Raw genomic sequence first — 26,489 nt, forward strand, 5'->3', positions numbered from 1 at the left:
TTCACGTGGTTTTGACACTTTATTATCTACATCGTTTGTTTGTAATTTCTTGGCTTCTTGCACCAGAATTCTTGCGTACGCGAGTAACGCGCGGCGTTTCTGGATCCGTTCTTCAAGAGTTAAACGTGTCCTCTTAACGGGGACCCATTCATTCGTCGTCGATTTGAAACAGTTGCTCACTTGCTGTCGTGATGGTTGGCGTCTTCTACACTTCAGATCCGCTTCATAACGGGTTCCATCAACTAGCTCGGAAGCTTTGGCCAACTGGCGTGCAAGGCGTTGATGTCGTCTTTGACGCGCTCTCTTTGATAAGGTCGGTGCGTTTTCAGTAGTGGCCTCGGCTTTGCAAGGTGTGCCTTGAACCGCTGCGGGATGAGGATCTTGGTTTTGAACCTTCAGATCCAAGTGCCCCCGAATCTTCCTTGTGGAGTCTCTCCTATTCCTGCGAGGAGAGGATGATCTGGAAGATGAGGATAAGTATTCTTCATACTTTGACTAGTCGAACTCGTACTCGACCTCTTCATTGATCGGGATGATGATCTTTGGTTATGACACTATAGCTTCGGGAGAGAAACTGTCGGCTCCCACTTTGGTCGCCAGTTTGTTTTCGTCAAAAGTTGCTTTTTCCATTGCTTTCAAACCTGTTACACCGTTTATCGATTACAAGTTCAAACTGAAAGAAAAGTTGATCTTTTTATAAGATCTTCTTACAATGAAAAATAAATATTCCAACTTTATCAAACAAAACGCAGCAGTAGTTTATCTCCCGCTGCTTTGCGTGGGATCTTTGCCTGTGCCGGGGACGTGTTAGTCCGTGGACCACCGCAGATCAAACCCGATTGACAGTATAATTACGCCCTTGTTTTACAAAGGAAACAATTGCGGAAGCGACAATCACGACTAAGAAAGATTGTGGCTCTTCTCGAGATTAAAACCAAGTTTAATCTGGAGGAAAGAAGGGGAAAGAATCACAAACCTTTCGAAGGATTTTCTTTATGAAAGTATTCGCCAAGATCTGATGATCCTCCTCTGAAATTCGTGGCTGGTTGGACAATTTGACAGCACCTCCCCTCTTTCACCTTCCGATCCTCTTGAAAGAAGACTCTAGGCTTCTATTTATAGGCTTTTGGAGATGTGTTTTTGGATAAGAATTGATGTTTAAACGTTATTTGCAGTTAATAACTGCTTAAACGTGTTTAGGGATAGTCTCAAAACAGTTGGGGAGGTCCTGGGAAGAAAGAATCCTTAAAAATCATCGAAATCCGTGTTTTGGGAGTCTTGGGAGTCAAAAAGAGTCGTGGTGGGAGCCACCATTTGGTGGCTCGCACTCATGCGAGTCACCATTTGGTGGCTCGCGCTTACGCAAGCCTCCGGGTGTGTTTTGTTCATCTTTTTTATACTTCGGCGATTCGTGACTCCTCAAGTTCGCTTGTTTTGCGTACAGTTCATCGTTTCGCTGACTTGCACATTTTACTGATCCACTTCGTACGCTTACTGGTGTTGGATAAATTCCCTTAACTCGGATAATAATGTTTACCATCTTCTCGTTATCTTGAACTGTGTTTGGGAAGCTATAGACAATTTTTAACGCCTACAATAGCCTCCCTTATTTTCTTGTTTTTCATCTTGTGGGCAATTGGGCTTGAAATGCCCGAACTTTCCACATTTGTAGCAGGCTCCGCGGGGTACTTTCTTTCTCTTAAACTGTTGTGACTTCGGTCCTCGCGGTTGTGGTTTACTAGGACCATGGGTTTTTATAGCTTCCGGTATTTTTTCTCTGACGGACATAATTCAGCTCTTGCTGCACCATATTTAGTTCTGGTTCCTTCCTACTGGCTATTAAGTCCTATTCTATCGCTAGGTGCATAGGAAGATCAGTGACAGACTTAATGGCAGGATTCATTCTTAATGTGGTGGCAGCCACAGCAAGTGAAGGGGAAAGACTATTCAAAATGGTTACCACTTGCATTCTTTCCGGGATTTCGGTCCCAACAGTGGATAAGTCCTTAGTCATGATAATCATTTTATTTATATGCTCTACGACATTGTCTCCCTCTTGCATACGACAAGAATTATACTTATGCAAGAGGAGTTGGATGTTAACTTCAGAAGCAGTGTCGTATATTTCTTTTATTGCATTCCACATATCCATGGAAGTCTTATAAGTTTTAAAAACTTTGATTAAGTTATTTTCCATGAACATGAGCATAAGGCTTTTCGTCTTTTTGTCTTTCGACTTTCACTGTTCAAACCCTTTCTTTTCTTCAGGTGTTGATTTATTAGTAAGGGTTGGAGCAGTGGTTTCGATTATATCATCAATGTTATCATGAATAAGAGCATATCCTATTTTTTCTATGTCACATATCATAATTACTACCATTAAATTTGTTAATTTTTCCTAATTCTGATAGAACAAGTTTACTAGCCATTTGGTAGAGAGCTAAAACTAAATTCAATTTTAAAATATGTATAAGGTTGATATTTTGACAAATACACTAAAAATAAAGTTAGATAAATAAATAAATAAATTAAAATGAACCTAATTTTTGTGAGCTGATGAAAGAGGCTTCAATTTGAGCGAGAATGTCACTCAGCGGAGTTGATTGGATCAGCACCTGTCGAAGTTTTGTTGACGTTTCTGACCGGATTTGGAGATGATTTGATGTTGTCGTTGTGTTCACATGATAGAATTTGTAAAGGAATGTCTGGACAACTACAGCTGATAGGGATATTTATTTATTTATAGATGGCTCTGCTGGTTTCAAAGATAAACTTTGGGATATTGAGGTGGGATGTTGGGCCTCGTAGGCTTTGCTATAACAAAAAATTGGACAAGCCTTGTAACTGTGAGTGAACGTGGGCTTTGCAAATACAAATAATGATCTGAGTGAAGTTGGTAGCGGTGTGTTGTGGGCTCATGAAAACTTGGGAGGGTACATCTTAACTTTCAATCCAGAGCCTAGGGCACCGCGTGAGAATCCTAGAGATTGGATCGAGTTCGTCGTCTCTACGAGGTGGATCGAGGTCGTCGACGATCGAAGCAGCAGATCATCGTCGTCGCATCGTCAGTCATGGCAGCCGTTGAGCGAAGCAGTCATCGTCAACGTTCGAACGCAAAGCTCGAGATGGCGGTGCTCAGGGATTTGAGGATCGAAGTGTGCTCTGGTACCAGTGATCGAACTCAAGAAAGAAGAAAGAACAGATTTTTAAGGGGGTTCCGCTAATGGGTAAGAGGTTTTTTCACTTTCTTCATTGTGATTTCTCAAGGAGAATTACTCATCCATTTATAGGGGATAAACCCACTAACTCCACCCCCTCAGATCCGCCCCAATGAGAGATTTTCTCTCAGCAACCCTTCCACGTTTTCATGTTCCACAATTCTCTCTACTGAGAATCGTCGATTTGGTCACCATAACCGAGTCAAGCTAACATATTTTAACATAGGTATAACATGATGTTGAAAATACTGAAAATAAAAAATGACCTAAACCTGCATTCTTTTATCAAATTTCTCGATAAGGTATAATGGCCCTGACCTTTTCATTTCTAATAGCTATGATATTTTTACTTTCTCCACCACGTTTGTATATAAACCATCTGCTCAAAATATATTTGGAAGTGATTCCATTTCTTTCTTTAGTTTTTAGGTTGAATTTCTTTTTATAGATTTCGTTCGTGTTGAGTTTCGTTTCCCATGCCTTTTAATGTGGCTACGCCGCTACGGTTAGTTTCTTAATTCTCAATTTTCAAGGATTTGTTGATAATCTATTTTTTTCATTTCCTAGTCTATGATAGCTCCTGTTTTAGAATGGATATAGCTTGAGATTTGTATTAGGTAGTAGCATGAGCTTGAAAATATCATATTGGGATCCTCTACTAATGCATAGTGTTCCTAATATCTCCTAATAAAGAGATCCTAGCCTTTGATTTATCAATCAAAGGCCAAGATCTCATCCTTATCCTTCCCCTACTTTTTTACTCGTGAGGAGATCTTGGCCTTTGATTGATAAATTAAAGGCCAATATTCTATTAGGAGATATTAGGAACCTCCTCATTAGTAGAGGATCCCAATCCGAAAATATCGTAATTGACAGTAGTTAACACCAAAATTTCCAATAATGTATTGTGACCTTGACGGCTTTAGTTTCTAATATCTATGATATTTTCAATTTCTCCTCTAATTCTGGATATAAAACGGAACTCGGAGTATACTTAGAAACAATTCTATCTATTTCTTTAATTTTAAGTTAAATTTCTTTTTCTAGGGTTCTATTGGGTTGATTTTTATTTTTATTTTTTTGTTTTTTAATTTGTATCCTCTCTATATACACACAAGTAAAAAGTAGTGGAGAGACCACTACAATAATTGTGGCTATTAAATTTTTTTTTTTGGGTAATTATGATTTATTCCAAATCTAACACTTACCATACTCTCATAATTTGCACTCATTTCCTAATTTATACTCAAAAGCAAAACACAATCATCCATTAAACATATTAATGGTTGTAATATAGTAGTGGTCACTCCACTACTGTTTTTGTAGTGAGGAGGATCCGTATTCTTCTTTTTTTTCTTCTTTCTTCTTTTTTTTCCCATTCAACATGGATGCGGTCAGTTAATGTTGTTGGCATCTGTGGCTAAATGCTGTAATTTAAAACTTTTTTAAAGTTTAGATGCTGTGCATTTATGAAACGCTGAGCTTAAAGAAATATTTGGTCTACTCCGGTGTAAGGATCCCAAGGCCAAACTACTTTCAGGAACAACAATATAATACTCTAGTGTGCACGGACCCGGTACTATTAAGATCTCCTCGATCTATAAGACCTTTTAGTCAAGGCAAAGATCTCCTCGAGCTGTTAAAACCTTTCGGTTCAAACAGAGATCTCATCGATCTGTTAAAACCTTTCGGTTCAAACAGAGATCTCCTTGATCTGTTAAAACATTTCGGTTCAATAACCTTTCGGTTCAGGCGAAGATCATTCAATCTGTAAAAAACCTTTCGGTTCAGAGCTATGTTCCTTCGGGCACAGACTAAAGCTTTCACACTTTCAGACTCTACAGCAGCAGCACAACAACACAAAACATTTATGTATTTTTCGTATCTCTTTTTTATCTCTTGTATCCAAGAGCTCCCCAAGAGGCACTATATAGAGGCCTAAGACCAGCTCAAATGTCACCCACATTTAATTTGACCGTTACAAACATACTGTTAATTATGACAATTATATTTGTAATGGTAAATAACATAAATGTTGTAATTGCTGCATGCAATAACGGTTGAACGTGAGGGTCGTGATCCTACGCAACACCAGGGTCGCGTCCAGCCTCGCACGAACGCGAGGGTCGCGCTGCGTCTTGTGAACGCGAGGCTCGTTTGCATGCTGCGAAGCAGACCTGCGTGGCAACCAACGTGGCGCCCCGATAACTCCGTGCAAAGTGCAAAGTGTGCCTAAGAAAGCACCACTTACGGCCTCTGCCCCGATCCCCGGCCCATTGGCCTATGGCTCACGAGCCCACGGCCCACTAGAACTTATGAGGGATTTACTAAATAAAAACAATTCTCGGTTTGCCGATGGTAAGCCTCGAACATAGGACCTTTGAGATATCAAAACTTTAACTTTCTGCTACGCTACTAAGGATTTCTGTAAAAAATACCAGTAGTTAATAAATACATAGTTTGAAAACTCATTTTTGAAAAGTGGTTTTGAGCAAAAATATCCAACAAATGTATGTCTAATCATACTCCCTTTAAAAGTACGAGTTCGAAAAAATCTTTAATAGTCAATATTACCCTTAATTTTTTTAAATGTTATACTATTATCCTAATATATTCAAATTATCTTATCTTTTTTGAATTTATAATTAAATGGTTTATCCTATTCATATTGAGACTTAACATGTTATTAGATAAAAGAGATACATTTGATTTAAGTCAAATTATTTACTTATTTCAGTTTGAAGAGAAATTTTAAAAAATATACTAGCCAGCACCTAAAAGTTTTTAGACTTTATAAAAAATATCCTCCAAGTTTTTCAAATTGCAAAAACACCTCTACAAATTCAAAATTTTTATTGAAACATCTTGAAAATTGTAAATTTTACTTATTTTTATTCAGTAAGAAATCTAAAAAACATATACTAACTAGAAACTAAATATTTTTAGACTTTGAAGGAAATATCTTGTAAGATTTGAAAATTATAAAAACACCCCTAAAAATTCAAAATTTATCAAAAACACCTTAAAAATTTCAAACTTATAAACACACTAAAAACCTACAAATAACACACACAGCCCTCAAAAATCTATGGAATTTGTAACAACCACTTTGATCTTTTTACAAATTATAAAATAAAACCCTCAAAATTATAAAATTTATAAAAAATCTGATAATTTCCAACTTAACAATACATTAAAAATATAAAAATTATAAATATGCCCTACATAATTTATAATTTATAGAAAACACACTTAAAGTTTTAAAAAACTACAAACAAACACTCAAAATATGCCCTTAGAATTTCAAACTCATTAGTAAATTGAAAACATAGGAATTATAAATAGTCTATAAATAATTTACAATCTGTAGAAAAGGCTTATAAGTTTAAAATATTATAAAAAAACCCTAAAATTCATAATTTACAGAAAAACCCCATGAGAATTTCTAACCTATGGATACTGAAATGAATATACAAAATTACTAATAACCCTAGAAAACTAAAAATTTACAAAAAAATATCATATGCCCTTTAAAAGTATAGGTTTAGAAAAAACTTTTTATGGTCAATATTACTCATAACTTTTTTGAAAAGAACATAACTAATTAAAAATCTATTAAACTTGAAATTTATAAAAAAATACCCTTAAAATTTAGTATATTACAAATTAACCCTCCAACGTTTGAAATTTTTTAAATGATTTTTTGTAATTCCTTGATTTCAATTTAATGTTTAATAGTTTTATGTATTTGCAAATTATATAATTTTAGTGTGTTTTTTATAATTTTAAAGCTTTTGAGGGTGTTTCTTTTGTAGTTTTTTAACTTTTCATTGTGTTTTTAGTATAATGCATAAAAACGTCAAATAACAATGATATTGAAGAGTAAGTCGTTCTTAAGATGTATTAGGACATAGTTAAGTGTGCACATCACTATTTGTAGGCAGTATAGTTTATATATGTAAAAAATTTCAGATGATCTATATAGTGGTTAAAAGGATTTTAACTTTATTATATTGTTCTTTATAAATTATATTTAAGGTGAACCCACCATATAATTTTGAATGTGGTCATCATAATTTTGATACGTTTGATTGATTGACTATATAGGTATATACTACAGCTACTATGTGTATATATTTTTAAGAAAATCATGTCAACTCTTTTTAAATAGAAAAAAAAATTTAACCTCTGATGTTATAAAAACTAAATATGGCAAATTGAGTAATTAGCAAAAGAGAACTTACATCAGAAAAACATGAATAATGAAATAAAGAGGAAAGATAATGACATTGTCATCAGTACTACCAATAACAAACTATAATGTAAAGGTAACCTATTTTGTATAGCACAATTACTGGCTATAAGCATTGAGGTTTCTATGTATATACATTATAATTTATTAAAAAGAGTCGTATCTATTCCTTATAATAATGGGAGGATTTAAGATTTACTATTCATGCTACAGTAAATTACTGTAACATTATTACTGTATCATAGACATGAGGATTCGATGTTCTCCCTTCATTCCACGATAAAAATACTGTAGCAATTATTACTGTAGCACAGGCAGGAGCTGTAACGCTTAATAGCATTACTGTAGCGGTATTACTGCAACTCAAGCAGGATACTGTAGCATTTTAAAAAAACTACTGCAGTACTTACAAAAACTGTATTTAAATACATAATTATTATTGTAGGCGTATAAAATTGCTTATAGGTCCCTTAGCGGCACAAACCAACGAACCAACGAGGCGACGAGGTTGACGAATCGCACGCAAGCAATGGAATACATCCATTCGCGTGTGGAATCAAGCCAAGGGTTCGAAGAGTCAACGAGTCATCCAACCAAGGGCAGACTCGGACGAATCACGATCGAATCAAGATCAGTTTCGGACTCGAACTCAGAATCGGATTTATTGCCTATTCAGGATCCGGATTTACTGCCAAATCAGGTCGACGAGTTAAGTCCGGATAAATCAACCACACAACCGAATCACGGCGGAACCAAAACGGATATAACTACAAAACGACGAAAACTACGCCTAAAGGGGGGGCTCGGCCGAAACCGAGCCACCTCTAGGTGGCTCGGCCGAAAACCGAGGCCAGCCTCTAGGTGGCTCGGCCAAAGCCGAGCGCACCTTGAGGTGGCTCGGCCAAGGCCGAGCACCCTGAGGTGGCTCGGCGCCGAGCCACCTCAGGGTGGCTCGGCAAGGCCGAGACACCTTGAGGTGGCTCGGTGTGTCGGCCACTGTGCGCAGGGCACAGTGAAGGGAGCCTATAAATAGGACCCCGCTTGGTTCATTTGAAAAGTTGGATTTTTGGAGGCGGAAGCCCTGCTGGATTCAAGACTCAGATCTAAAAAAGATTGAAGCTTTGGGACTTTGAGGACTTGCTCTTCCAGAATCTGGTACTCGACGATCGTCAACGCCAAATAAGGCAAGAGTTCGAGAGGACCGGATCTCAGATCTCGCAGCGCGTAACCTCCGGATCAAAGCTTGGCCTTTGATCCCGAGATTTGGGCGATTGTTTCCTTGGTGACCAATCCCCCCGGCTATTATTTCTTGGTGAAATAATACCCGTCGTACTACGTACTAGATCCGACCGGATCTAGATCTCGTGGTGGTCCACGGATAAACCCGGCGCAGGCAAAGAACCCACAAAAGCGAGCGACCGCAAAACAGGAGCTCGTGGATTGTTTCGACAAACAAGGAAATAAAGTTGTAATTTTTCATTTCTTTTTTTATTTGATTTTCGTTGTAACCGGATCTTATAAAAAGACCGGATCTTTTGTAACTCAAAAAGCTGTTATTTAAGATGACAATGGAATCAACAATGAAGAAAGACACGATTTTCACCGCGAACAATCTGGCGACCACAGTGGGAGCCACCGATCTTGCTGCCGAGATCGGAGCGTCGCAGCCGCGGATCTCAATCCCGGTCGTGGAGGAGGTCGAATACGAGTTCGACCAACAGAAGTTCGAGGAATACTTGTCGTCCTCGTCCGGATCAACCTCCCCCCGCAAGTCCAAGAAGTCCAAGTTCTCCTCCAGGAGAAAAACTCGTTGGTTTGAAGACGTTGAAAACACCAACGAAGATCTCACCCCGCTTGATGCCAAAGTCGCATCGGGTGAGATTCCTCCAATTCCCAACCAGGTCGGATCTGCTCTGGCCAACCCTTCTGCCGCAGGGGGCGTGGTGACTCTCTCGAAGAGAGCCCGCCAAAGGCAACGTCAACGCCTTGCGAAACAATTCGCAAAGGCCATGGAGTCTGTTGACGGTATCCGCTACAACGCGGATCTGAAGAACAAGAGAGGCAAAAAGCCTCAACAATCAATGAATGGTGGTTCCTCCAAGCCGCCAACAATGGAATGGGTCTGTGTCAAACGGAACCGATCAACGCTGGAGGAGCGCATTCGCAAGCGCCGCACATTATCAGCGCAGGCACAGGCTCAAGCCGAAGAAGCCCGTAGAAAGCTGCAAAAAGAGGTAGCCGAGAAGCCACCACCAACTCGCAAAGTTTGGAGGCCGAAGTCTGAAGCGGCGGTTCAGCCCAAAAAGCAGCAACTGCGGCCGTCGAAAGTGCAACCTTCGGTGAATCAATCCAGACCGCCGATGATTTCCACAACTGCTCCGGGAGATCCCGCAGGACCATCCCAGAAAAGGAAGTCAGTCTTGGAGCGCCTCGGTCCAATTCCCGATGAAAAAGGCAAAGTTCCAGTTCTTGGGGGTCGCCGCCACCTCCAACATGACAAGGAACTCAAGGCAGCTACGCGCACTAATTTGCGCATCGAAGTCCAAGAGCCCGCTAAGAACTCACGCCCAAAAAGGCATGTCTCGAGGCGCGTGACTCTTGAGAGCCCAAAGAAGGCAGTTCACTCTCAGAAGAAAACGTTATCGTCTGATGATGATTGCGTTATACCTGAGAAATCATGCCAACACACGATAGGTTGCTCTGACTTTCAAACGGACGAGCTGTACTATCGTTCTGGGGGTACGAGCAAAGCCAGAAAGAGAAGTCCTCGAAGGCTAGAAACTCAGTGCCCTTGTTCAAAGCTCATTCGGGCGGTACTGTCTCAATGCAACTGCATCAAGGTAGTCCCCGAGAGAATTTCAGTGTTAGAAAGGCTTAGTACCGAAACGCCAAAACCAAGACATAGGCGTTTCCGGCAAAGAAGAACGGTGGTTGAAGATGGAGAATTTCCGAAGGTCACCGCCAATATGACCAGCAAAAGGACGTCGACACAGGATAATCCCGAGTCGATTCCGGAAGTACCCTGGCGGATGACCCGTTTGCAGTCCAGAGCCATCATACGAGGAACTTATGGTAGGGTTCGGACAAGATTACCGTCAGAAGATGAAGAATCGGATTCCTGCTCTGCTGCCGCATCAGACAATACAGTATCCAACGAGGGACACCCCCGCGAGTCATTCATGATAAGCGCGGAACAAGTGGCCAAAATGCTGGAAGATGCCTTGGCTAAGCAACAGGAGAGCTTCAGGTTCGAAATGCAGATGGCCATGCAGAACATGAGAGAGATGCATGACCAACAGATCCAAGCACTGACGAACCAGCAAGGCGAACCAAGTCGTCGTAACCAAGTTCATCAGGAAGATGAGGATACAAATGAAGCTCATAATGCCAATAATCCTCCCGTCAACGCAGGGGGTGGCAATGAGGATGCTAGTCACAACACCACGCTTCCACCTCAGAATCGTGCTGATGAGAACTCAGGTGAAAGCTTGAAGATCAAAAACCTCGGACTTTTCCTTTGTTGTTATCTCCAAAAGTAACGGTACCTCCATCCTTGTTTTGAAAAGATGACAACAATTGAATATTTCCAGTCATATGTTTAGAGCAACCACTATCTAAAATCCACCTATCTTTCTTGGGTACCTGAAAAAATAAACATTTACATTTTGGTACCCATACTATGTTGGGTCCTTTAAATTAGCCTTTAGGAAACCAAACCCATGAAGAGTTTGATTTACTTAAATAATTAGATGATAAACAAATATTTTTAATAAAATCAGAAATATAAAAATTCTTATTAAAAGAAGATAATTCTTTTGGAACCCAAATAGAAAAGAATTTTGATTTCTTTTTATACAAATTTTCATATTTATAATCATGCAAATCACAAGAAGGTTTTACAAAAATTGTATTCTTTGATTTGTTTTTATTAATTTGAAAACCTAATCCTTTTGTCTTTTGTGATTCTCTTTGAAAAGAAAGAATATTATTAAGATTTTCTTTTCCTTTATTAAATTTGCTTACATTTAAACATATATCTTCATATCTTGATTTAAAAGAAGAAATATCTTTATCTAAACTATTAATTCGAATATTTAACTTATTACATTCTGATTTTAAATATTTATTTTCATTAGATAAATTATCATTTTCTTTTAGTAAAGAAAAATTTTCTTCTTTTAATTCAACTAATTGAGAATTAGTATAAGTAGAGGAATTTAAATCTGAAATTTCTTCACGTAACCTTTTATTCTCACCTTTAAGAAAATTATGTGAAATTTTTAATCTTATAAAAGTTTCATATAATTCATTAAAAGCATCTAAAAGCTCTTCATTTTCACTTACATCATCTTGTGCCATGAAACACATGTGAGCACTTTCCTTTTCTTCAATTTCTTCATCTGAGGATGATTCATCACTATCATCCCAAGTGACCGCCATTGCTTTCCTCTTCTTGTTATTTTGAATATTGTTGAAGTTGTTGAAATAACTTGATTTTTGTTTATTCTTCAACATTGGACAATCTTTCTTCATATGCCCTGGTTTATTACACTTAAAACAAAGAGGGTTAGTTGAATTTGAATTCTTAAATTTAAAATTACCTCTTTTGATGAATTTTCGAAATTTTCGTGCAAACATGCCCATTTCTTCATCATTATCATCTGAATCTTCTTTATCTGAAGTAGTATTAAATGCAAGAACTTTCTTGTTCTTAGATTCTTCATCATTCTTCCTATCTTCAAGTTGTACTTCATATGCCATAAGATTACCAATAAGATTTTCAACCGTAAGAGTTGACAAATCATTGGCTTCTTCAATAGCGGTAACTTTCTTTTCCCATTGTGGAGTAAGTGAACGAAGTATCTTTCTTACCATCTCCACTTGAGTATATGTTTTTCCAAGACCAATAAGAGAATTTGTGATGTCGGTGAATCTTGTGAACATTTCTCCAATAGTCTCATTTTCCTTCATCTTGAATAATTCAAATCTGTGCACAAGAACAGAAATTTTAGATTCTTTAACTTTAGTAGTACCTTCATGAGTTACCTCGAGTGTGTGCCAAATATCATATGCGGATGTGGCCGTTGACACCCTATTGAACTCATTCTTGTCAAGTGCACAAAATAAGGCATTCATTGCTTTAGAATCCAAATTCGCATTGTTCCTTTGAGATGTAGTCCATTCCGCGAAAGGAGTTGTTGGTTTCTCATATTTTGTTTCAACGACGTTCCAAAGTTCGTAGCCAAGAGATTGGAGATAGATCTTCATCCTACACTTCCAGTAGTTGTAGTTCGTGCCATCGAACATTGGAGGACGATTTGTAGAGTGACCTTCCTTGAATTGTGATGTATTTGACAATGCCATCTTTCACCTTGCTCTGATACCAAATGTAGGATCTGAAATAGATACACTTGAACACTAGAGGGGGGGTGAATAGTGTTCTTTTAAAATTATTGCAAAGTAGATAATAAATTGCAAAGAAAAAATGGCAATCTCAGAAATTTGCAAACACAAACACAAGGATTTTATACTGGTTCCACCAAACTGGTGTACATCCAGTCCCCAAGCAAATCCCGCTTGAGAGTTTTCACTATGATTTTGAATAAACTTACAAAATCAAATGCAAACCTGACCAATTTGCAAGTTCCTGCAAATTGCAACACCAATTGACAAACTCCTTGTCAATTTGAACACCAATCTCTAACCCAAGAGACTAACCCTCTCACAACCGAGAGAAAACTTGTTGAAGAAGAACACAATGATCCTATAAGCCTTGAATGTGTAATAATGTGCAGCAGTGGCTTAGGATTCTTTTAATCTTTGTAAAATTGCCTAATTGATTTGTTTTTGATGAAAGTATATAGGCAATTTCAGAAACTCTTCTTTTTCAGAAAATCAGAATGTTTTTCACTTAGGAAATTGCTCAAGAATCAAAGCTTATGGGTATGTATATTTTTCCAATTTTTCTGAACAAATAACCTATATATACCCCTTGAAAAGACAAGTTTTTAAAGTTTGAAAACGTTTAAAAACGGCCAAAAACTGTCAGATATTCAAATTCTGAAAACTGAAAAACTGTCTCTTGTAGTCGACTACTGTAGTCATTAGTCGACTACACTGAGTTCAGACAGACTCTGTGTTTTCGGAAAATGTTCTCAGTAGTCGACTATAATGATAATTAGTCGACTACACTGAGTTCAGACAGAAACTTGAAAATTTATATTTTTCTTCAGTAGTCGACTACTGTAGTCATTAGTCGACTACACTGTAAAAAGACAGAAACTTATGTTTCTGTCAAACATCTCAGTAGTCGACTATAATCTCTATTAGTCGACTATACTGTAAAAAGACAGAAACTTGTATTTGAGTTATATACATGAGTAATCGACTACTATCCTAATTAGTCGACTATTAAGATCAAAAATTCAGAAATAATGAGTTTTTATAATTAAGTTTTAACTATTATTCTAATGGTTAACATAGGGGATTTCTATAGTTAACCAACACACTAAGCCTGTGTTAGTGTATTCTAAAAATGTGTGTGTGTGCGTGTGTGTGATCAAGGCTTGTACAAATATTCTAAGCAAAGAAAAATTCAAATACATTATCTTTTGTTCTTCATTTTCTTCACTTCAAAATGCCTTGATATTCACTTGCACTTGTACATATTCTGATATTGAAATCTGCATATGAAAGTTAGTGCACACAAAATATAAATTGTTATCATCAAAACATTATCATGGAGAAATGATATTCAACAATACTTACCGCCTGTGACAAATCTGGCCTCGTACATACCATCGCGTACATCAAGCTCCCAACCGCGCTCGCATATGGAGTCTTCGACATCAACTCACGATCTTCAACTGACTTCGGTGAGAGACCAGCTGAAAGCTTCAAATGGGCTCCCAATGGTACACTAACTGGCTTCGTATCCATGCTAACATGGAATCGCTGTAGAACTTTCTTCAAATAAGCCACCTGTGTCAAACAAATTCTGCCATTTTTCTTGTCTCTGCCGATCTCCATCCCTAAAATGCGCTTCGCCTCGCCCAATTCCTTCATCTCAAACTCATTTGAAAGCTGAACTTTCAACTCATCTATAGCCGACCTGGAAATAGAGGCAACCAACATGTCATCGACATAGAGCAACAAATAAATATACGCACCTCCTTTCAACTTGCGAAAATATACGCAAGGATCAAACTGGCTCCGAGTGTACGAATGACCAAGCATAAAACCATCGAATCGCCTATACCACTGTCGAGGAGACTGCTTCAAACCGTATAGCGATTTCTTCAGTTTGCAAACTAATTTTTCTTTCCCTGCAGCTCGGAATCCCAATGGCTGAGTCATATATATTTCTTCATCAAGATCACCATGAAGAAATGCCGTTTTCACATCCAACTGATCTAATTCCAAACCATACTGTGCCACCAAAGCTAGCAAAATCCGAATCGAAGAATGCTTCACCACCGGAGAGAAAACCTCATTATAGTCAATACCTTCCTCCTGTGCATAGCCCTTCGCAACCAACCTAGCCTTGAATCTCAACGGAGTGCCTTCAATGCCCTCCTTCTTCGTGTATACCCACTTGCAACCAATTGCTTTCCGCCCCTTTGGAAGCTCAACAAGCTCCCATGTATCGTTCTTATGAAGAGATTCCATCTCCTCCTGCATAGCCACCTGCCACGAATCAGCCTCCGAACTCTGCTCGGCCTCTCTGAATGTAGTAGGCACTAACTCATCGATACTCTCCACCGGAAGTGCATACGCAACTGTGTCGGCATACCGTGCTGGCATCTGTATGTTTCTCCTCTGTCTCCTAGCCGCAATAGAATCCTGAACCTGAGCCGTCGGTTCCTGATCCTGCACATTTGTACTCGTATCCTCCGTGTCATCGTCGTGCTCGCCTGGCGTCACCTCAGTCGGCACCTGCATGGATACTGTACCATCTGGACAATGTGGAGCTGCATCGATCTCCACCACCTGCGATATCTCCTCCGTCGGGTCGCTCTCCACCTGATGAGAGCTGGGAAGCTTCAAGATAGAAGCCTCATCAAATGTGACGTCCCTACTCAGAACAATCTTTTTATCAACTGGATCCCAAAGCTTGTATCCCTTGACACCACGCTTGAATCCTACAAATATGGCCTTCCTAGCTCGAGGTTCCAATTTATCAGTTCTAACATGATAATATGCAGGGCACCCGAATACCTTGAGCTGGTCATAGTCATGTGCTGGCTTTCCCGACCACATCTCCATAGGGGTTTTCCCCTCAATCGCAGATGAAGGCAGCCTATTAATGAGGTGGCTCGCATATGTAAGTGCCTCAGCCCAAAAGATCTTCTCCAAACCACTCTGCGACAATAAGCATCGGATCTTCTCCAGTAAAGACCGATTCAACCTCTCTGCCACCCCATTTTGCTGCGGTGTATGACTAACTGTGAAGTGTCTCTCTATGCCCTCGTCTCGACATAGCTGCTGAAAGGGGTCAGAAGTATACTCACCACCGTTGTCGGATCGCAACGTCTTGATCTTTCTCCCAGTCTGCAGTTCCAATCTCTTCTTCCACTCCACAAACAAATCTAGGACTTCACTCTTCTTCGTCATGGTGTACACCCAACAACGCCTAGAATAGTCATCTACAAAAGTGACGAACCAATGTCGACCACCAAGTGATGCAGTCTTGGTGGGACCCCAAACGTCTGTGTGCACGTAATCCAGGATGCCCCTCGTCTGATGAATGGCAGTCCCGAACTTCACCTTCGTCTTCTTGCCAAGAACACAGTGCTCACAGAACTCAATCTTCCCACTCTTGGCTCCCTTCAATAGCCCCTGCTTGCACAATGTCTGCAGTGACTTTTCACCTGTGTGCCCCAATCTATAGTGCCAAAGTCTGCTCATGTCCGCTTCTGAAATAGCCGAAGCAACCTGGCCAATCTCGGTGCTTCCCTTCAGATAATACAAATTCCGATTGCGGACTCCCCTCATCACCACCAATGATCCCTTAGTAACCTTCGCTACAGCGTTTTCGAAAGTCACCTTGAATCCCTTCGCCTCCAAAGCTCCAACTGAGATAAGATTTTTCTTCAGTTGAGGAACAAATCTCACCTCCTTCAACTCACGGATTACTCCATCGTGCATCCTAATCCGCACGGTACCTATCCCACAAACGCCACAGGATTGATCATTTCCCATGACAACAACGCCCCCGTCGACTTTCTCAAAAGATGCAAACCAGTCTCGCCTAGGGGTCACATGAAAGGTAGCGCCGGAATCAAGCATCCAATCTGATGCATCCACATGGTTCACCTCCGGAGTAATCAGTAGAGAAAAGCACGAATCATCGGAATCATCGCCTTTCGCAATGTTCACCTCATTGGCCTTCGGGCCCTTTTTCTTGCCATTCTCCTTCTCCTTGAGCTTCGGGCAGTCTCTCTTCCAATGTCCCTGCTCCTTGCAGAATGCACATTGGTTCTTTGTTAGTTGGTGACGGCCTCTAGACTTTGACCTCCCTCTGTTACCACCTTTCGGATATGGGCTTCTACCTCTCGTCGACAAGGCCTCTCCTGAAGTACTAGCGCGGGAAGTCTCCTTATCCTTCCTCCTCAAATCGTAGTTCGTCAAAGCGTTAGTCACTTCACTATAGCTGATAGAAGATCTCCCGTTCAACAAAGTGAGCACGAAGGTATCATACTCCTCATCCGGTAAGGAGCCCAACAAAATAATTGCCTTGTACTCATCCGATATCTTCTCATCAACATTCGCCAAGTCCGACAACAACTTCGTATAGTTGTTCACATGAGCCGCAAGCGAGGTGCCTCTGGACATCTGGAATCTGAATAACCTACGCAGCAAGTGCAACCGGTTCTCAACACTCTTCGTAAGGTACTTATTGTTGAGAATTTCCCACATCTTCATTGCAGACGTCACCCCAATCACATCATATTTCAGCTCCTGTTCCAAACAGGACCTGATCACCCCACAAGCGTTCCTATTCATCTTCTCCCATATCTCCTCTTCATATTTAGGTGGTCTCTCGTGGACCATGATGGTCTCTTCCAAATTTTGAGCATTTAACGCATCCTGTACGTCGCTCATCCACAAACCAAAATTGATTTTTCCGTCATATTTCACCACACTAATTTTGGTGTTTTGAAAACCAACTTGTATTGTACTCGCCATTGATTTGCTGCTTTCACCTTCTTCTCCCATTGCGAACTAACTCCAAATTGTAGAGAAATAACAAATTTGATAGAATTAGGAACCACCCAACTGAACCCTAGATCGGATTCCAAATAGATCTCCTATCTACACGAGGAAAGCGAAATCTCCAACGGTAACTCCTAATGCTATCTCCACCGAAGCCTAGAACTCCAAGAACCAAGCTTCACACAAGAATCTTCCTCCACCTATTTCTAAAATCCTAGATCTAAAATCTGGACTCTGATACCACTTGTTGTGCGTAACGAAAATTTCGACAGTACTTTAACAGCACAACAAGAGAGTCAGGTCACAATAGGAATTCATGTTTCACAAAAAAAATAAGAACCTTAAACAAAATATCTTAACCAAGTGAGATATCAGCTCTTCTTCTCATCAGTTCTAGGACTGACCTGTCGAGGGATCCTAAAAGCTATTACAAATCACACAAAAGCAGTACAACCAATTTTTACGTGGTTCGGCAAATTGCCTACGTCCACGGGGCAAGGAGGGGGGAGATCTACTAATAGAGGGAGAGAATACAACTAGGGTTTACAATCACTCACAACCTAAACCCTCAAACAAACTCTCAAATCCCTCACAAACTCTCTACAAAAGGGAGATGCACAAACTCTAAACAAAAGACTGCGTCTTCCTCCAGAACAGCCGCAAACTCCCTGGACAAAAGCCACCAAAGATCCCCTGTACTTCTCTGTTTGCTTTCCTCCAGAACAGCCGCAAACTCCCTGGACAAAAGCCACCAAAGATCCCCTGTACTTCTCTGTTTGCTTGCTTTGCCGAAAAGAACACCCGCAGCCTTTAAACAAATCTCCGTGCTTTGCCTTTGCTTCCTGCAGCCGTAAACAAAATAACCCACCTCGCACGAAAACCTAGACACCAAAAACATCAATATATATATAGTTGCATATGTATTCGGATGGGCCGGTTATTGTCCAGGAAACAAAAAGAAGGCTCAAGGCTCATGCGGAAATAATCAAAACCGCATTCTCAAATGCTGCTTCACGTCACGTGGGTAGGTCCCACACTTCACAAGTTTTTGTCCCATATGGACTAATTGAATGCATTTCACTCTGTTTATAATAACATAAGTGTTATTTAACATATACCTATAGGCACGAGTTTGTTGGCTCAAGTGAACCGGCTAGATGCATTGGCACATGCTCAATTTACATGTGCTGAATTAAGCTGGCCCAAACGTTATGAATGTTACATTCTGATTTTGAATGAGTTAAAGTATAGATAAGTCTTTTTCATGCCAATTGTCCTTTCCAATTTAATAGATATTTGCTCACAAGTTTTTGGGATATAATTTCAATAGTTAATTCTTAGACATAACAATACAATAGTAATTTATGCAATTTATCAACCTAATATCATCATCCTACTGCATTTTATTATATAGAATAGACATTAATTTTTATCGATATTTTCATTCCATTATAAAACCGTATAGTATATTAAGATTGTTATAGTTTTTATTTTAAAATTAAATGCATTATATAATATATTTTAGTTCTAAGTGAATTATAGAAACTTTTGATTGAAATAGTATAAAAGCATCGATGGGGCGAGCCCGTGAAGAATTAGCTAACGCGCACATATTATCCTAATAGTTATAGATGTTTCAATTATTTTAGATTAACTAAGATGATGAAATTTAAATTAGAAAGGTAAATAAGTTGTTAAAAAGTGAGATCCACGCATTAACACTAGTTAATCCAAAATGTAGAATCAAAGTATATAAAGCATGCTTCACAACTGGTCAAAATGGCTTATAAGCCATTTTTGACATATTTAGCAAATGACTTATTTGAGCTTATAAGCACCAAAAAATAATATACAATAGCTTATTTTCTGGTGCTTATAAGCCCAAATAAGCCATTTGCCAAACATGTCAAATGGCTTGTTGTAGCTTATTTTTTTGGTGGCTTAGAGCAACTCCAACGGGGCAACCAAAATAGATTTTACAGCCTCATCGCAGTCCAACCGGGCTGCATGTCCGGCTGCAAAATGCAGCCGAAGGGACTGAGGCTGCATATATGCAGTCCCTCTCCTAAATTTACAGTTGGCTGCAAAGCAACTGTTTATTTTTCCTAAATACCAAATTTACCATTTTTATGATTTATAAACAATTACTTATTACTTCCATATCCTTTTTAATTAGTAACGAGTAATTTAAAATCAACATAAGTTTATTTCTACTAATTATTTTTAAATAAAAATTTTACAGTTGGAAATGTCTTGTCGATGCCTTCAGAATAAGACTAATATTGAATAATATTAATTGAAATGTAAAATTCCAAGAACCAATTAATTAAAAATGAAAATGTATTAGAAAATTAGATGGAAGATAAACATACTAATATTGAAATACATCGAATTAATTAAAAATGAAAATGTATTAGAAAATTAGATGGAAGATAAACATACTAATATTGAAATACATCGAAACTTTAATTAAAAAAGTTACATCAGAAAATTAGATGGAAGATAAACATACTAATATTGAAATACATCGAAACTTTAATTAAAAAAGTTACATCACTTCATTTCCATGTCTTTCCCACAAATGTTAAATCAATGCATTTCAAAGTGCAAAACGAGCTTCTTTTTTTCTCAACTTCTTATGTCGAGCAAGGAACTGTTGGAATCGTTCAGTTTCGGTTATCTCCATATTTTCAGCATTTGGAATTGATTGTGGAATTGAAATGACAACAACTTCTTACTCATCGCGTTCCTCTTCGACAATCATATTGGGCATTATAATACAAGCAGTCATGATATCATGCAGAGTTCGTTTATCCCAAAACGGGCTGACCCTTTGATGATAGCAAATCATGATTGGAGAACATCGAATGTCTGCTCTACATCTTTTCGACGTGCTTCTTGCATCATTGCAAAATATTGTTTCTTTTTATCATCGGAACTGGAAATGGTTTGAACAAGTGTTGGCCATTTCGGATATATGCCACCGGCCAAATAATAATCGACATTATAATTTTTTCCTTGAATTGTGTAATGAGCAGGAGGAGCAATACCTTGTGATAGATTGTCAAACAAATTAGACAACTACAATACATTAATATCGTTATTGGATCCTGGTAAGCCAAAGTATGCGTGCCATATCCATAGATCATATGGTGCTACTGCCTCAAGAATAATTGTTGGACCTCCATGACGTCCCAAGTATTGTCCTGCCCATGCTGTTGGATGGTTTTTCCATTGCCAATGCATACAGTCTAGACTTCCCAACATTCCTGAAAAGCCTCTTTCTTCTCCCTTTTGCAATAACTTGGCAACATCGTCGACATTGGGGGTCCTCAGATATTCATCTCCATATACTTCTACAATTGCTCTGCAAAATCTCTTTAAACATACAATTACAGTTGACTCACCGATCCTAACATATTCATTAATACTATCTTCAGATGTTCCATACGCCAACATATGAAATGTTGTTGTTAATTTTTGTAAAGTTGATAGCCCAAGTTTGCCGACACCATCCATCTTCTGTATGAAGAAGTTGTCATGCTCACGTACCACCTTGACTATATGAAGGAATAAACTCCTTTACATCCGGAACCTTCTACAGAATATATTTGCACAATATGTAGGATTATCAAAAAAATAGTCAATGTAGAGTCAAGAATTATCTTCTTCCCTCCCGCGATTGATCACCAAATGACCACAAACTGATCCAATAAGCTTTGGCCGTTCTGCCGCTTGAGAGAGATAAGTCATTATTTCATTATTAGAGGCATATACGTGAGCTAAGATTTCATCTTCCTTTTCCCATTGTGTCATATCTTCCTCCCAATCTTTAAATATACTGAGAAAATGTTTCGTCGTCAGAAGAAGAAGAAGGTAGATGTGACGGTCCAGCTCCATAGTTCATTGTTGAAGAAGTTGTTTATAGAAATAAAAATATAAGTTGTGAGTTGTTTAGAGATGGATATAATGTCATTATATAATATTTCTCCCCGCATAGGATTCTTTTCAGCATTGGATTCTCTCCAGTATTGGATTCTCTCTGTGTTGGATTCTCCCCTATATTGGATTCCTTCCGTGTTGGAGTCTCCCCACATTGGATTCTCTCCGTGTTGGAGTCTCCCTACACTGGATTCCTGCTAGCATAGAGTCTCCCCACATTAGATTCCTATCAACATTGGATTCCTTCAGTGTTAGAGACTCCCCACATTGGATTCCTTTCATGTTGAAGACTCCCCATATTGGATTCTCCTGGCGTTGAAGACTCCCTACATTGAATTTCTTTAGTGTTGGAGGCTCCCCACATTGGATTCTCCTTGCATTGGTTTCTCCTCAGTAATGATTTCTACCCGAAGTATCTCTATAAATACTTTCACAATTTTCATATATCCACCACAACTCTTCTTATTCTATATTCATAACTCTTTGCATTCCTCCATCATAATAGTATCATCCTTAACAACTTTATCTCCTTAGATTATGGCATCCAGTCGTGGAAAATCTTTTTTACAAGAAGAAGATCAAAATTTATGCGTTACGTGGCTCGAAATTTCTCAAGACCCAGTCATGGGTTCTAATCAAAAGAAGGACAAGCTGTGGGAACGAATTTCTGCTTTATTTCATGAAAGGATTTCTAATATTTGTACTGCTCAAAGGACTCCAAAGTCTCTCTCATACCGAATGCAATTAATTATGAATGCCATCAGTAAATTTCGAGGATGCATTCGACAAGTCGAGCTCCTAAATCCAAGCGGTGCTTCTAAGCTTGACATTGTAAGTATTTGAATAACAAAAATCTTGATTATTAACATCTATTATCATGTTATTAATACTTGTTTCTTCCTCTATTGTAGTAGATTAAACGTGCTAGAATAGTATTTGCAGAAGATCCAGATGAGAGAAAGGGGTTTCTATTTGATCATGTTTGGTCAATTTTAAAAGATGCAGAGAAATGGGCAAATATAAGTGTTAGATCGCGTGTAATTTCTAAAACTTCAAAGTCCCGCTTATCTCAGTGATCGGATTCAAGTTCTCCTGTCATTGACTTAAATGACGATAATGAGAGATATACTCATAATGACGACAATAAGTCAACGAGTCAGCCAACAGGAAGGAAGAAAGAGAAGATGTGGAGGCGACATTCAATTGAAAAGAACCTCGACTTTGAAACTCTCAATAAAAATAATCAAGAAATTGTTGATATTTTAAAAAAAGTCATGAGCAACGATAAAATGATAGAATGACAATGCACCAAATGATGATGTTAAGGGCCGAAAACAATAAGAAAAATTTGATCTTAAAAGGGAACGAGAGGAAAGTAAAATTATATTAATTAATCTTGATACTATTACTGATCCTTCGGAACGCGAGTATTTTCGAATTAAAAAACAAGAGATTTTAAATAGAAACACAACCGGAGGTTCTTCATCTGATATTCCTAATCCTGAATATAGTTATGCAGGAAGTCAATACAGAATACCTGACTACAGAAGAGGTGGATATGGAGGAAATGACCTACCCGATTTTTAATTTTTTTCATGTACTTTAATTTTCTATGTAATGCCTTTGAATTTAATATATAAAATTTTATCATTTTCGACAAACCGCAACTCATTATGGAGTGAGACTTGGACTTCAGAGTAGTTATGGAGATTGTTCCAAATATTATGCTATATTTTCTGGTTTTTAAAAGATTTTTTCTGGAACTGCATTTTCGGGCCAACTCCACCAGTACCATGTTTCCAATTATTTTTCGGTTCTCTCTAAAATGAATCGCACATTATCTTTTTTTACCTTCGGTTTTATTTTTAAAGGCTCTTATCTATTTCTTATTATCAATTCATTAAAGATAATTAATTTTATTTAAATATATGATTATATTATATATTATAATTTTAGTATTAATTTATAATATATTTTTATATTTTAAATTAATTCATATACTTTTTTTATTATTTTATATTTTCAAAATTATTTAATAATATATATTTCTAAATGGAGTTTCATATAGAGGGGTGGTTGGAATGACCCATCTAAAACAGAATATGCATGGAAATATTATTTAGGGAGGCTGCAAAATGGAGCCTCCCCTTTGGAGGTGCTCTTATAAAGCACAAGTTTTGACCAAACATGCCACTCATATTTCACAAAATTCCAAGGCTCATGTATCTCTCTAACTCCATTGAATGATTTTTAGTCATTTTGATAATATAATGATGATTTATAAGCTACCTGTTTGTCAAATACTCTACTGTTATAAATGGATTATAACTACTAAATTACTTGGATTATAAGCCAAGGTTGCCATTAAACCGTCCGACCCTTTTAAAAACAAAAAGACCGTGCTCACTGACTCCATCTCCTCCCCCTCGTTATCCCAAATTCGAAGTGGAGTTCTCGGCGCGCTTCTCGAATTTGGAGTTCTCAGCGCGCTTCTCGGCCAAGATTTCGCATCCACTTCCTCGGTTGGCTTCGCACGGCCACGAAATCAACAAACCTCACCTCCATCTCCATCTCCATCTCCATCTTCCTCCAAGCCCAAACCAAATCCTCCATGATCAATGGCGTACCGGCGAAATCACGGACCCCAGCGATCCCTCACCTTCATTGAGGATACTCGATCCTCCTCCTCTTCTGATGTCCTCCCTCCCCTCCCCCCGCCTCGCCGCCCACGCTACCAGCGGCGCGTCCGCCAGTTCCGATCCCAACGCCAACGTCGACGGCATTGCAGCACGCCGGAAGCATCTCCTGAGATCGGCCACCTACGCCACTCCCCAGGTATCCTTTTCTCCCTCCTCCTCTTCCTCCTCTTGTTAAAATGATCTTTGGTAAATTGGTTTTTTTATAGGATGTTGAATTGTGAAACCCTTTCATGAGAGGTTGAATTTTGGTGAAATATTAATGTTTTCTATTAGTTCTATTCTTGAAAATTTGTTCTACTATTGAAATAGAAGAAGGAAAGCATGTCAAAAGTGAGTGAATATTTTGCAGAATTATGAGATTTTTGCAATTAGAAAATTGAATTGTTCAATTGGAGGCTATTGCTGCTGATTAGAGGATTCTAGGGCATTTTATGGTTAGGGTTAGGTTATAATCTTGTCATTCTCGTTCTATAATTGGTTTTGTGGATGTTGCATTGATTTGGATGCGCGAACGAAGCAAGGTGTTTTATTCAGTCCAGCACTACAGAGCTTTTATGGGTAGCAAATGGATAGAGCCGACCATGTTATTTTTTTATAGGCGAGATTGAGAGTTAATGCTTAACACCTTGGGATCTAAAACTAATGATTTTTTACTTTTTAATATAAATGATCTTGATATGGTATTATTACATCATGGTTCAAGCTGATCTTGAAGGAACAAGTTGGCATCTGAGCGTATGATAATATTCGTGCAAGATCAGGTGGGAAGTGGTAAATAGTGCGTGCATGAACGCTAGTAGCTCTACTAGTCTGCGCATTAATGGGTGCTATAGTTGCTTTCAGTTGGTGTTATGTGTACAATTGGATTGTAATTTATACAGTTAACTAGTTTTAACCCTGTCCTGTGCATGTGACTTAATATTAAAATGTTATTATTCTCAATCAAGCTAAAGAAATAAGCTCAAGTTTACATTATTTTCATAATAACATAATTATTAATACAATGTTAGTGATTATGGAAAATTGTATGTCAGCTAATTTATAATCTCCTGAAATATTGTATGCTCTTAATTGATTATGAAATTCAGAACATAATTGTCAAATTTAGATATTAACCGTACAGTTATAGTTTAAATCAACTAATAAAAGAACTATTAGTAAATAATAATAATATAACAGTTTAATGGATATTAATAAAGTGAACATGATGCAGCAATTTGATGTGCAGACTTATTTTAAAAATCAAAATTTGATTTCTTTAGAACTTAAATAGCTATAGTGTGCGAAGAATAGCTATTGTGTGCTAAGAACTAGCCAAGTGGCACTCATGTTTCTTGTTCTAGTATAAATATAAATAAATAATATTATTTTGAATAAAGAGTGTGCCGTGTTTTCAATAAATTATTCTTTTAGCATATAGTATAGAAGAATGTAGTAGACAATGCATGGTATATAATGGACAAAGAATATTTATTTATTGTTAATTATTACCTTGGATAGAAGTTAAATAGCCATGGTGTGCTAAGAAGTTGCTAAGTGGATGTCGTTTTATGAAATAGTTCCAAAGGTAGTACTAGACTTTGGGCGTAAGATGGATATGATTATAAAAGGTTTATATTTAAACACTGGTCTAAATTTTGTTGCACAAAAATTCAAACAGAAAGGTCTAGAGCGCAGTCTAGAAATGTAAGCAGGGTTCTTTGACAGGTTGGTCCCAGAGAGGTCAATCGCATCCGTTAGGATTCAATATTGACATTCTTGGGCATGTTTCTCACATTTGGTTGAAATAATCCAAGTTAATAAAGTGGTGGGAGTTAGTTTTGTTTTATACTAGGGTTTATGCATTTGAGGAATTGATAAAAATCTAACTTTCAATTGTTTACTAGAACTTGATGAAAGTCAGATCATCCAAGCTAATTTTATGTTTTATGGTGATAAGAGCAGTTGTGGGACCTTGAAGAAGATAGAGTTTGCCCTTGGGCAGTGACTATCTCTTTTCTCTATTGTTTTGATTTGATCTTTATTTTGTTATTTATGATGGACATTATTTCATCAATCTGGGTGGAGAAAAGTGCTTGGTAGAATGCGTAGGCGATGACTCAAATTTGGATATAATTACCGAATTTAGGATAAAAGTTCTTAGTAAATTCCATATTTTCAAAT

General features: G+C 38.1%; 2 protein-coding genes across 2 annotated transcripts in view; one reads left to right on the forward strand and one right to left on the reverse strand.

Annotated features, from left to right (window-relative positions):
- LOC109831244 lies at window positions 20,767–21,204 on the reverse strand. Its single transcript, XM_020398577.1, has one exon. It carries the CDS (start codon window positions 21,202–21,204, stop codon window positions 20,767–20,769), a length of 438 nt encoding a protein of 145 aa, XP_020254166.1.
- The window catches only part of LOC109831245 (probable basic-leucine zipper transcription factor N), a 25,776-nt gene continuing 23,286 nt past the window's right edge, over window positions 24,000–26,489 (forward strand). Inside the window, exon 1 of the mRNA XM_020398578.1 lies at window positions 24,000–24,462. Within this exon, the coding sequence (XP_020254167.1) occupies window positions 24,322–24,462 (141 nt within the window). The 5' untranslated portion in view covers window positions 24,000–24,321. The remainder of the gene's footprint in view (window positions 24,463–26,489) is intronic.

This window comes from Asparagus officinalis, chromosome 2 (assembly GCF_001876935.1).
Source record: "Asparagus officinalis chromosome 2, Aspof.V1, whole genome shotgun sequence".
NCBI classification, from domain to species: domain Eukaryota; kingdom Viridiplantae; phylum Streptophyta; class Magnoliopsida; order Asparagales; family Asparagaceae; genus Asparagus; species Asparagus officinalis.